Source organism: Diadema antillarum, unplaced genomic scaffold, assembly GCF_040938485.1.
Source record: "Diadema antillarum isolate AM-2024a unplaced genomic scaffold, OU_Dant_1.0 seq00000708_RagTag, whole genome shotgun sequence".
NCBI lineage: Eukaryota > Metazoa > Echinodermata > Echinoidea > Diadematoida > Diadematidae > Diadema > Diadema antillarum.
Genome location: NW_027271612.1, coordinates 21537 through 35320, shown reverse-complemented (window position 1 = coordinate 35320; position 13784 = coordinate 21537). Strand labels below are relative to the sequence as shown.

Here is a 13784-nt window from a genome sequence, read left to right as displayed (position 1 = left end):
TTTAGCATGCTTTTTCTCTTGGAGGGAATTGTTTTCAGTGGTCGTATACGGCAGGTGGCCGCTATGGACAGGTTTGACTGTAGTTTGTTGTTGCTATCTCAAAGAAAAAAAAAATGTATCGCAACACACACTGGAATTTCAAAATTACAACTGGAGGCTGAATATGGTGGCATAATGGTATCAAAGTTTCAAATCGTGAGAAACAGTTCAAAAAGAAGAATACGATAGTACACATTGAGTGAACCAAAATGGAGAGGCTCATTGTGTACCTTGTGTTCATGCGTCTTCCTTTGCAGACAAAAAACAGAAGTGGATTCCTCTTCCGCTCGACCCGCCAGAGCCGCGCAGCAAGGGTCGTGACCCTCGAGGACGCAACCCCAAAAGCGACGGCAGGATGCGGGAGAGGCCAATGAGGGACAGCGACCGGGATACGAACTGGAGGGAGGCACCTCGCTCCGCCGGCGACCCTGCCACCGCCAAGAGGCCGGGAAGGGGTTATGGAGAAGGCAGAACGAGTAGAGAGACTCTTACCAAAGGTATTGTAAACCTCCCAGGATTCATCTTAAATGCTCTTATACCCAAACAGCTTGTGTTGTGCTTGTACCAGTTACCTGTTTTGCTGTTGGAAATAGAAAAACATTTTTGACCCCTTTTTTGTGCCTGCTCAAAGTTTGATATAATTATCACATAATTACTATGGAAAAACTTCAGGTTTTTGTATTCATCTGTCTACTATCCTGGTGTGGTCAGTTGCAATTTGAAAACCTGTGGTAAATGCTTCAAATGCTTCACTTTTCTTTCAGGATTTACTTGAGTTAGGTGGACAAGACAGATCAATGATGTCTTGATGCTATGGTATTTCTTTCAATGTTGAGCTGTCAAATTGAATTTTTTTATATTGATAACGTATAAATGAGCATGAAACTATGTCTAAATGCTAGTTTTAAGCTGCTAGGTGCACAGCTGATATATATAGCTTGTAGGAATATGGCATGGATCTGATTGAGCATTAAATGCTTCTAAAAGTTTATCGCCCTCATTTGCAAATCATATTTTGTTTGATCATAGCAAGGAAGACTGTGGTTATTGTACCAATGTGATTTTGGCGTATAATCTAAAACATGTGCCCTGGTATTCAATGCTTGGTTATATACCAACATCAACATGATCAATTTGACAAAACTCAAGGTGAAGTGTTAGGAGTGCTGTAGTGTCCTGAGTACTTTGCAAACTTTTGAAGACATGAAAATCATTCCTCTTCCAGCTGCTGGGTTCGCCCCACCCAAGGAGGAGCGGAGCCGCAGTCCCAGTGCTTCCAGCGTGGACAGCCGCAGTTGGCAGAACCAGCGGGCGTACCGAGGGCGAGGACGGGGCAGGGGCAGGGGCGGAGGCGGCGGCCGAGGGAGGGGCGGGCGCGGTGGCTACTCCAGGGACTTCTGGCAGAGCAACAGCCTGGACTCGCCAGCGACCAACCACGAACAGAGTGAGCTTCTGGCAAAGAGTTTGGATAGTAGTGCCTCCTGAGTGGGGACATAACCAGTGTGGAGGCACTAGGCATGAGTTTGTGACGGGTCATCTCTACCAACGAGTACTTTAAAAAAGTGATACTGATTTCAATACAAACTGGAGAAATTGAATACCCTGTAGCTTCCTCAGGACCACCATGTTGAACTTGACCATATTTATAAACATGTTATCCATGGAACTGAAAATGTTGATCATGAATGTGGAACTAATATAATCCATATTAAATATCCATATAAAGAGTACAGATTTTCTCCTTGAATTTGACACTATAGACAGAGAATCTTCTGTAAGAATGTAGATGGTTTTGAGAATGATTGCTCTGAAATGTGATAGTAACAACTTCCAAGAGGGGGGACCATACACCTTTTAGAAATTCTTGTGACATGACCTGAAGGAGTGGCATACATGTAGTTGAGCCGTTGAGTCGTGTAGCATGTAGTATTTGTTTGCGTGAACACTTTGGCTCTTACTGACATATGGTAAACTGGTCACATGATTCCGCCATGTGCACTGTGACTGTGTGCAAGTTGTATGATTTCAAATCCTTAGGGTACTTCTGTAATAAATAAAAACAGTTCTTGTAATGGTGACAACAGCTAATATACACATAATGCAAACTGCAATGATAATAAAAAAGGAATAGTGGAAATTTTATAAATATAATAAAAGATTGAATAGAAAATTAAATGTGTCACCCTTAACTCCTCACCTGACATCTTGCCAACTTTGCATATTTTTCCCTAATGCACAACCGTGTACAAAGCAATCCATTAATCGTAGTATGCCACAGTATATAGCTTTGTCATTTCATCACGGCAAAACTTCCGTCCACATTTCTAAGATGAGCGGTTCTGTAAAATATTTACATGGCTTTGAAAAACAGAATGTTTTCCGAAAGCACTAATGTATTTTAGTCTCAGGAAAATGTGGCATACATAGAGTTAAACAAGCTTGAGTCAGTCTATATCCTTATTTTCTGATTATGTATTGAAAGCACGGACCAGATTGGTAATATGTATCGTTTATCCTCATCCAGCATCGCCTGAATCTGAATTATTCTCGGACTATGGGCGGCAGTACTACGATATCAGCGCTGACAGCGGCAGCGGCCTTGGCGCGGAGCTCGACTTCGACACTCCACAGTTTGTGACGCCCCAGTACACCAGCCCGGTGTTCTACGATGGCTCCACGCCGGTGTTCACACCCAGGAATGCTGGGCTGGGATTCTCGCTCGACGAGAACACGCTGAAGGACTACGTGAAGAAGCAAATGTAGGTCTAGGTTCATATAAAAAAGACAGTAGATTGATTTCATAAGTAAGCAATTGTGGCATCATGCTTGTATGATTATGTGTTGGCAAAAGGAGCGTAATTATTTACTTTAGTTTTAAATGACTGCCATGTGACATACTTGCTTGCACTGATAATGTAGTATATATATGTCGTGCTACTTATGTCCATTTTGCTCAAAGATGTTTTTCATGCATGTTATACTGAATTGGCATATCTGTGAAGGCAGTCATTAACTTTTCAAGATTTTGTTTTTGTTTAACCTTTGATACTCAGTTTCATTGATTTTCCCAATCTTATGAATTATTCATGACATTTGTTGAGACAGGCAGATTGACTTTTGTTTTCTCGCCAAAGAGCAAAGTTTATTGTTTTGAAAAAAAACCCCACCCAATTCTGGCCAGATCCCTGTTGAAATTAAAAGATTGTTCATACAGGAACCCATGTATTTTGAAACTTACCGTCCTTCTGACAGTGGTTCATACGGTGATGTGTTACAGACAAAGCGTAATTGATGATATTTTGTATGTTGATGTGCTCTTTCTTATTGCAGTGAATACTACTTCAGTGTTGCAAACCTTGTGAAGGATATATTCCTGAGAAATAAGGTAAGATGATTCGTGTTATTGACAGATCTTGCCCCCTGCCCCTATTGTGGATGGAGGGGGCAGCGTAATTTCAGTGAAGCTTATGTTGTTAATAGCAAGGAACTATCCCTCCCTATTTAAAGTTCTTTTTTTATTTCCAACCTGTGGGTTGGAGTTTTATATTGTCTGCATCGTAATCCGTCTTGCTTTAGTGTTATGAAATAAACCTTCTGTGAAGTGGTCTGAGAAATTTGAAATATAGTATAGGTTCTTTCAAATGATTTAATTTATGTGGCTCTGTGCTTTGAAAGTACTGCAGTGTGTAAAAATGTGAAGAGCAGCTAGTGATGATGCCTAAATTTTGGCTGGCAGTGCCTGACAGTTTGGCACAATTCTCACAACCGTTCAATCTTGTGAGGAGTGTAAATTCATGTTTCCTGTTTATCTGACCATCCTCCTCCCCACAGATGGACAGTGAGGGTTACCTGCCCGTCAGTCTGATCGCCAGCTTCCATCGGGTCAAGGCTCTGACCAGTGACTACTCCCTAATCACCAGGGTAAGTCGTAGAGCTCATTGTTGTTGCTGTGTCCAGCCAGGCTGTGTCATTTTTAGGCCATTTTGTGGCTTGTTCCTCAAAAGATTAGGCAACAGATTGACCCATATATCTTTGCTAGGTTTTGTCTGATGAGGCCTTTATCTTTGTGTACATGTCAGTCATTTGGTTGCTTCTCATAGCACTTTTTTTGTTGTTGTTGTGAGAGCACATCAATCTTAACATTCTAGGACGTTTTCCTCTACCTCCGTCCTTTTTCAAGTCTGTTCTTATGAGATTTTTATCATTTGTTTGTTTGATATTTCTTTATTTATTAAAATAGATTTGAACTTTATGTAGAAAACACCATTTCATTGATGTTTCTTTTGCAGCGGCCTTTTAAAAAAAGCATTCTCATTCACTTGTTCCCTCCAATCAAGTTCGTTAGGATTTTACTTAGTTGCTGCTAGGTACGGCGATACCTTTGTGGTTGTCAATGGCAGCTTTTGTGAGCAAAGCATGCATAGAATTTGAATACATTACCAAAATGGTCTATTGCTCTTTTCCACTCTTGATTCTGTTTGGCTGGGCAGGCCCTCAGCGACAGTACGGAGGTGGAGCTGTCACCCGATCAGACCAAGATCCGCTGCATCCAGTCCCCCGAGCAGTGGGTCATCAGGGACCAGAGCTCCACCACAAAGTTTGAGCTCTCCTATGATAGCCCTGAGTTCGTCCCTGGCAAGCCGTACCCTTACCACAATGACACAGGTGAGGAGGGGAGTGTTTGGATCCCCCGTGAGACTAGACCCCTGTTTGAGTTTAGAGGAATATAGCTGCTTAGAAATGCACTGTCGTGATCTGATGTATTTAACATTTATTCTTCTTTTCAGACTTTGTAGAAGATATTAAGCATACAGCCATCCTATGGTATCTAATAATATTTAACAGGGATACACAAGAGATACTAGAATGAGATGTGACTTGGTTATATATTGCTCATTAAGATGCATGTAACACTCTCACATCTCCAGGTTGCTGTGTGGAATCTCCCTGAATTTGATGGTTCAATTTCAGTAGCTATTTATTAGTCTCACGCAATTGATAGTAGTAATGATAATAATAAAAAAAAAAGAAAAATTGTTTTGGAATCGTGTAGTAGCTTGCTCTTTGCCAGCATGAAGTTTTTGTTCAAAGGGCAAAAAGAAAGAGAGATTAGGGGGAAAATAAATAAAAAAAGACGTGAACAGTGGCATTGTGACTAATGATTATACCAAGGTGCTGTTCACATTCTGCAATTAAGTGACAACGGCCCTGTCGCTTTGTAGAAAAAACCCAAATCCTAATGTATGAAGTCACTATGCCCTGTTCCCATTGAAAAGAAATTCATTCAGTAGTGGGATTTTTTCATTTATGTCAGGACAACAATTCAGTGACGATTATGTAGTTAATATTTTTAATTGAAATCTGTCCATGTAACTTTTTAGCAATTTAATGTTAGGACATTTAGTCAGAGATGATTTGTCTATCCTTTGTTTATGATTGAAATTTGTAAGCACAGTTTTTCTGCAAAGATTGAAAAAACTAAATGTTTGTGATTGCTAAGACTGCTATATTATTTCATAGATGATATCATCCTGATAGAAGGATTGATTCTACGACAAGCTCTCAGTAGTATGTTTGAAAGCGAGATTAAAATATCATTCTTCTCTCTGTTTTACCAATGCCAATCCCCATTCCCCCTCCCCCTTTGTATTTCAGAGTCAGCTCCAGTTTCCCCCACTCCAGGGGAGAACAATGTGCACGAGAGGGTACCAGAGAATGGGGTGCCTGCTGGCGGACAGTCCACCCTACAGACGCCCAGGACCCCTGGACTGTCCACAAGCTTGCCGGAGAAGGAGCCAGGCAACTGGACTGAGGTGAAGAGGAGACACAAGGCCCCGACCCCCAAAGACAAGGTGAAGAAATTTGTCACTTGTATTTGCTCAAAATTAAGAAGATATACAATTTAAGACCATGACCTGTGCAGACTTGATCCCAATTGCTGCAGTCTGCTTGTTGAAAAATCAAATAATTACCACTACCTGACAAAAGAATATATGAAATACGGTTTATCATCAGTATACAGCAGTTACAGCATTTAAGAGTTTCAGAGTCCATTCTAAGAGGTTTGCTGCTATCAGTTATCTGGGGGCATTCTTGTTATTACCTGGTCACTGCAATTAATTTTGATGACTGTATTTGTTGTAACCTACAGTTGTTTTGGTCAGGATGAAATCCAAGGGGATCCTGGTTGTGTCTGTGTATAATATACCAATGCTTACATCCTGATGATGCAAGCAAAGAGTTCTACCCTTGCAGTGAGTCACCAAGGGAGAAGTAAAGCGCCCTCTTTGGGTGGCCTTGGTGATGATGCAAGGCTCTTAATGGACATTGCAATCTTCCTAACAGGACTTGTATGAGCAGTCTGACACTATTATAGCTGATTAGCTCTTACCTCCCTTACAAATGCACTCACTCTCTCTATCTCTCGTGATATATCCTTTCCCACCAGCGAGCGACGTCGCCCCAGCCCGACTTCCGTGACCCCGAGGGGGCCAAGGAGGAGTTGGACTTCCAGTTCGACGAGGAGTTGACTGAGATCACGGGGAGGAAGAACACATTTTCTGAATGGTAAACATACTTCCTCGTTTGTGTTTTGAGTTTGCTGGCATTACAATTTTATATCAAGTGTATCGATAAAGGGGATGTGTTGATTTATTCTTAAAACCCTAGTCAGGCTTTTTTGGCTATGCTAAAAGCGGAGGGGGGCGGATTCCGCCCCCGATGAGATCTCGGCCATCAGAGGTGCAATCGCGATGAAATTTTGCATGCCTGACACCCATGTCGTAATCTACAAGATTGTGTCAAAGATTTTTTGAAACAATCAATTTTTGATTTTGATTGATTAATGAGGCAAATTAAGCTCAAGATCATACTGTAGCCTAGTTAAAAGCAATGAGAGTCTACTTTTTGGTTTGTTTATCTGTTTTAGCATATTCAACAATTGTACATCACAAAAACTTCCAAAAGTCATTTCAATTCTTATGTATTTTATTATTTTCGGAATTTCTTACGTATTTCGTTGTGTTTCACCTTTTGTTTTTTCTTTGTTTTTTTTAATTGGAAATTGTCATTGACCACTTTTTCTACCATAATTAGAATAAAATTAATCAGTGAAAGTGATTAATTGTAAGAATAATCAGGTTTTTATGACTTTCATGACAGCACCGTTTTCCATAGGAAATGTACACAAAATCACAAAATTGTGCCCATTTTCGGGTGACATGCCGTTACAAAAATGGGTGTGGCTTCAGACATTGCAAATTTGGTCTCAAAAGTTGCGCGAGAAAGTCAAGAAAGTCGAGAAGCTTTGCGACAAGGCCTTCTCGTGTTACAGAATTATAGCGCGAAACGTTGGGGGTGGGCAGATTCTGCCCCCCTGGCCCCTTGAGGGTTAAGTACAGATGCAGTTGGATCTTGAAGTGTATATTTCCCACTTGTAAGTCAACTTGGTACTCTTGAATACACCTGAAGCAATTTATGTTAATACTTAAATGAAAGAATAAGGAGCAAAACAGCAAAAAGGAAAAGAAAATATATAATAATGCAACATTGTATCTACATTTGTACATCAGTGGAAGTTACAGTGAACACACAAGGAATAAAATATTTATACCCCCGCCAAACGAAGTTTGAAGGGGGTATATAGGAATCAGCGGACGGTCGGGCGGTCGGGCGGTCGGGCGGTCGGGCGGTCGGTCCGTTGCAAATCTTGCGTCGCGAACTACTTCCTCAGTTTTCAACCGATTCCCATAAAACTTGGCACAGATGTGTGCCTTGGGTTGTAGATGTGCAAGACGTATTTTTTGACAGTACCCAAAAGTACGTTGCCATGGTAACGGCATATTATGGGCAAAAATGGGTACAAATCTTGCGTCGCGAACTCCTCCCACAGTTTTTGATCAATTTTTATGAAATTAGGTACAGATGTTCATCTGAATATGTTAATGTGCAAGACACATATTTCAGCAGTGGCAAAAAGTGCGTTGCCATGGTAACGGCATGTTATTGGTAAAATATAGAGCAAAATGCTTCATGGCAAAACTGCTTCATCAGTGTTCTTCCAATTCTCATGGAATTCATATTGAATGTTTGTCTTAGGATATAGGTCAGCATGACACATTTCTTGACAGTGACAAAAAGTATGTTGCCATGGTAACAGCTCACATATTATGAGCCAAAATGATGGAAAATTTTGTGTTGCAAACTACTTCCTCAGTTTTTGCCCAATTTCCATGAAACTTGGTACAGATGTGTGCCTTTGGTTGTAGATGTGCAAGACGCATTTTTTGACAGTACCCGAAAGTAGGTTGCCATGGTAACGGCATATTAATGGTGGAAGATCAAGGAAAGATCTTGTGGATTGAACTACTTCCTCAGTTTTTGACAAAAGCTTATGAAATGTGGCACACACAATAGTCTTGGTGGGAAGATGTGCAAGACATATTTTTCAGACGTGTCGGAAGCTGCGTTGCCATGGTAACGGCATTTAAATGGCAGAAGATCAAGGAAAGATCATTCCTTGGGTAAGACTGTCGTCACGGGGCGGGGGTATTAATCACCTTAAGTGATATTTCTAGTTGTTTTAGTCATTCAAGTTATTTGTTTTTACATTCCTAGGTCTGACGATGACGATGAGGACTACGAGATCTCCGACAACGAGATCAACAAGATCATCATTGTGACGCAGACCCCGCCCTGTCTGAAGAAGCACCCCGGGGGCGACAGGACCGGTTATCACATGTCCCGCTCCAAGATGACGGCTGAGCTGGCCAAGATCATCAACGACGGTCTCTACTACTATGAGATGGACCTGTGGGAGGATGAATGCCCCTCCATGGTGTGGACTAGCTCTTTGCTCTGCTCAATTTAGATCATACTTAGAGGTCCAATTTACCTTTGGGAGCAGTGATTTCAAAAATGTTCAAGATATCACATTTGATGCATATGTGCAGGTCTGCTGTATCGCAAAACATCCTACCATATAAAGTTTTCGCAATAAAGCCTAAAATATAAGGAGATATCAATGTTTTTCTCTAAAAACCGTAACTGTAGACGGTTTAGTCTGGAAACATTTTTATTATAACTATTGTTCACATTTTGTGTATTTAACAACACTTAACATCGATTATACAGATTCAAATTTGTTTCTATCCCTAACTGGCATTTTAGAACTATTTTAAAACACTAATGCTGGGTTTTCGTTTCATCTGCAAATGGTACATTATGCCTTTAACTCCACATAACTCTTGATGTGTCATGCAAATATTTGAAATTAGTATGAAACACTCTACGCAGTGTTTTATGACCGTTGCTCTTTGCATAACGTTTGGCTCATTTGGTGTTCTTTCTGAATTAAATTGCTCAAAAGAAAGAAAGAAAACTAGTTTTGTTATAGTGAAACAATGGAGGTTATTTGTCCATTTATGTTTTGATAGTCCCTTTGTTGTTATCTAAGCCTGCTTATGAACCACCCCCCCCCCCCCCCCCCCAAATCTAATGCTGCTGTGTGTATGTCATGTTCCTGCAATAAGGACGTCCTCTTTCATGCACAAAGTTCAGATCAAAGTGGTTAGGAGACCAGCATCTTCGCAATGAAAAACTGCAGCATGTTCATAGGTGGAAGGAGTGTCTCTTCCAAAATACATCATTATAAAGACCAGTGATGTACACCATTGAAGAGCAAAATGACGTATGTTTGCGCACTTTTTTTTAGTCTCTGAATGAAAAAAAAAAAAGGTCATACCTCAAATGCTCTCAGACTCGCACTTCACTTTTCTTTAAAGAGATGTTTTGCATTATTGCATATCACAGTATGTAATACTTCTAGATGTCCTTGCACAAAAGCAGGTAGTCTGTAAATATTTTGTGGTGTTGAATTTGTATAACTGCCAAAGCTGGTCTGTTGGAATGACCAGGGTAATGAAGAGCGAAAATAATAATAAGTTAATATGCTTCTCTCGCAGGCTGAACTTGCTGCAATGGCCCCTGGTGGGTTTGGTGCCGGGCCCATAGCTGCCATGGCGTTCAGCAAGATCCAGACCATCACGAACGAGGAGTTCTCCAACCTGACCCCCGAGAAGCCCCATACCAGGCAACAGGTGCCCCCGGCCCCGCCCAAGGGTGATGCCTCGGAGGAGGCGTCCAGGGATGTGGAGGAAGGCGGCATTCCTATCCTGAAGAGTGCCGGTGAGTACTGTAAACATCCGTGTTGTCATGATTCAATTTTGTGTGTTTCGAGTGGCTCTAAGACATATCCGTCCAATATCATTGATTACAAGCATCTTTCAGAGATAGGCTCCTGATGGCTTATAAAACAAGATATATTAGCGGCATGAAATTTCTGCGAATTGGAGCCGATGGCCTCTTTGGCAGCATGAAATTTTTGTTCAAAGGGCAAAAAGAAAGAGAGATTAGGGGAAAAAGTAAATAAAAAAGGATGTGAACAGTGGCATTGTGACTAATGATTATACCAAGGTGCTGTTCACATTCTGCAATTAAGTGACAACGGCCCTGTCGCTTTGTAGAAAAAAACCCAAATCCTAATGTATGAAGTCACTATGCACTGTTCCCATTGAAAAGAAATTCATTCAGTCGTGGGATTTGTTCATTTATTTCAGGACAACAATTCATTGACAATACATGTAGTTAGTGTTTATGATTGAAATCTGTCCTTGTAACTTTTTAGCAATTTAATGTCAGGACTCTAAGTCAGAGATGATTTGTGTATCTTTTGTTAATGATTGAAATTTTTGTTCAAAGGGCAAAAGAAAGAGATTAGGGGAAAAAATATATAAAAAAAAGACGTGAACAGTTGCATTGTCACTAATGATTATATCAAGGTGCTGTTCACATTCTGCAATTGTCACTGGCATTCTATGCATACAATGTAGACAAGGCATTATAATTTCGCAAATCTAGGCTCGCGAAATTCCCTAAATTAAAATGCACGCAAACATTCCTGGTTTTACAGTACAATCATACAATGCAGACATCAAAATGTAGTTATGTATGTGCGTTGTATGTTGCCACTCTTTGGAAGTGCTGCCTTAACGTCAATGACTTGTTTGAAATGATACAGTTCGCTCCATCAAAGTGGAACCCGCGGTGGCGAGGTCGTTGCCCACGGCGATACCGGAGGGTCCCCAGCTGAGGGAGGCATTGAGGGCGCCCAAGACGCCTCGCGGCAAGGCGCAGATGTCGCCGAGGTTCTACCCAGTCATGAAGGAGACCAAGCCAGTGGATAACAAGGTGAGACATGTCATGTTCATTTCTGGGTATGAGTTAATATATTTGTGTGTTGTTAAATTCACGAATAGCACCTTAAGCCCGCCGCACACTACACGATTTTGCCCCGATTCACTGGTCTTAAGACCTTAAGACTAGAAGTGCGACGTCAGAGTCTTGCCATTTTCTAGTCGTACGACTGGGTCTTAGCGCCAGTCGTAGAGATTTGACATGTTAAATTCCTACGACCGGTCGTAGGCTTTCAGCCATTCACAATGCAGTAAAATGCAAGTGCACGCAGTGCGCACTGCGCGGGCTTTACAGTCGTAAGCCTACTCGTAAGGTTCGGACATGTAGTGTGCGGTGTCCGGTCGTACGACTTGTCTTAAGACCCAGCTTGGCTTAAGACTTTAAGACCAGTCTGATCGTGTAGTGTGCGGTGGCCTTTTCTCATGATATTTGTGAAGATAAAAACCTTGCAAAATATTTGGCATATACAGTGTGATAAAGGCATAGGTTAAGATCTCTCTTTTTTCTAGGCAATTCTACAAATTAGCAGGCTTACTGTTTGCACATTTGCAGGTTTGTTTTTGGCATTTATGTCCTCTCAAATTTGCATGGACAGAGATGGACAGGAAATGGATGCTTATGCTTCTTTGCAGACCTCAACAAGGCTCTTGTAGACTTGCCAGATGCTTAATGAATGTTATGTGATCGACATACTGATTTATGAATGATGGGGCATTCTGTTTTTAGCATTCAGTAAAATTTTGTCTCCATTCTTTCTTGTCAATATTACAGTCTAGATAGTGATGATGATTGCAAGTCCTGTATATATTAATTTCAATTTGTCAATTTGCATGATTGTCGTTATGTAGACTCCAAGGAAACGCAAGACAAAGCACAGTGAGGACCCACCTATAGAAAGTCACGTCGGTTGGGTTCTCGACTCGAGAGAGCACCCACCGCGGTCAAGGCACGCTTCGACAAGGTAGGATTTTGTGCAGAAATTAACATGGACCCATATATTGACTTCTGGCATCTTGGATATTTCCAGCCATTTACAGAGAATGTGCCATTGAATGTTTATCACTACAACTAGCCTTCATAGGTGTGCTTAATAAGGCTGAAGATGGAAACTGACGTTCCTAGTGATATACAGCATAGATTCAAAACAAGAATGTTAAAGGGTTGTATAACAACCTGATGTATTCTTTTCACAAGTTAGATAGAGGTGGCAAGACTGGTAAATTCATAGTGTAGATATCTCTCTTCGTGTATGTGACAATGTGCCTGATTGCAGGCTTTCAAGTGGCCCTACTTTTCCTACTTTTTCCTACTTTTTTACTGCCGTCCCTACTTTTCCTACTTTTTCCTACTTTTTTGGTGAAAAACCCCGCAAAAAAAAAAAAATGTGCAAGGCTACTTGAATAATTTATATTCAGAAATGATGAGTAGACTCTAGTTGCAGATTCTTAGTGGTGGGGAGAGCCTCTTCAGCATGAAAGAGGGATAACACACACCAATCAACCACAAGACTGCTGCCAGCCTCAGCTTTTGCTCCTGTGCAGTGCTCAACCAGCTCTCATCATCGCTCAAAATAATACCAGGCTCTCCCAGGAGCAAAAGTGAGGCTGAGGCAGCAAGGTTGTGAGTACAAATTAAGATTTACATGTAACATCAAGAGTTCTGGTGAGTATCGACGAAAACTACTCCAAAAAGCCTGCTCATGTCCTGACTTATTCCTACTTTTTTATGCCTCCGCAACGAAGTGGCCGGAGGCATTATGTTTTCGGGTCGTCCGTCCGTCCGTCCGTCCGTCCGTCCGTCTGTCCGTCCGTCCGTCCGTACGTCCGTACGTCCGTCCGTCCCGTTTTGTTTTTGTCAATATCTCAAGAACCGTGTGATGGTTTTACATCAAACTTGGTATGAGGGTATATCCTTGGGGGATAATTCTTTGTGTGGATTTTAGGGTCACAGGGTCAAAGGTCAAAGGTCACAGATTATTTTGTGAAAAAAAAATTGAAATTTCATGTTTTTCTCCATATCTCGCAAATGGTTCAAGGTATCTTCATGGAACTTAGTATATATGCTTGTACCGATGGGCAGTGATTATCTAGGGAAGTTTGGGGTCATGGGTCAAAGGTCAGGGGGGTCAAAGGTCAAGGTCAACTCCTCAAAATATCACTACTTTCCTTAAAATGCAATATGCCTGAAGGTTTTTTTTTTTTTAACTTGATGTATGGCATGTATTACCCAATGTATATTTTTTGGGAAGTTTCTTGCCAAAAGGTCAAAGGTCAAGTGAAAGTGCTAAATTGCACTTTTTCCTCCATATCTCGAAAGTAACTCGAGGTATCATCATGAAACTTACATATTCATGCATGTTCAACCTAACAGTGATTCTCTTTGGAACTGTGAGGTCAAAGGTGAAAGGCCAGGTTTAGATAATGCTATTTTCCCATTTGATACTGAAATTATACTTTTTCTCAATACCTTGAAAATTACTCAATGCATAAACT

General features: G+C 41.1%; 1 protein-coding gene across 1 annotated transcript in view; it reads left to right on the top strand.

Moving 5' to 3' along the window:
* Positions 1-13784, top strand: part of LOC139737831 (uncharacterized) — a 55764-nt gene that overhangs the window by 37132 nt on the left and 4848 nt on the right. The window contains exons 6-17 of the mRNA XM_071648505.1: positions 297-536; positions 1265-1483; positions 2564-2798; positions 3370-3424; positions 3871-3960; positions 4530-4704; positions 5695-5891; positions 6488-6606; positions 8656-8875; positions 10002-10224; positions 11117-11286; positions 12141-12253. Coding sequence (XP_071504606.1) covers positions 297-536; positions 1265-1483; positions 2564-2798; positions 3370-3424; positions 3871-3960; positions 4530-4704; positions 5695-5891; positions 6488-6606; positions 8656-8875; positions 10002-10224; positions 11117-11286; positions 12141-12253 — 2056 coding nt within the window. The remainder of the gene's footprint in view (positions 1-296; positions 537-1264; positions 1484-2563; positions 2799-3369; positions 3425-3870; positions 3961-4529; positions 4705-5694; positions 5892-6487; positions 6607-8655; positions 8876-10001; positions 10225-11116; positions 11287-12140; positions 12254-13784) is intronic.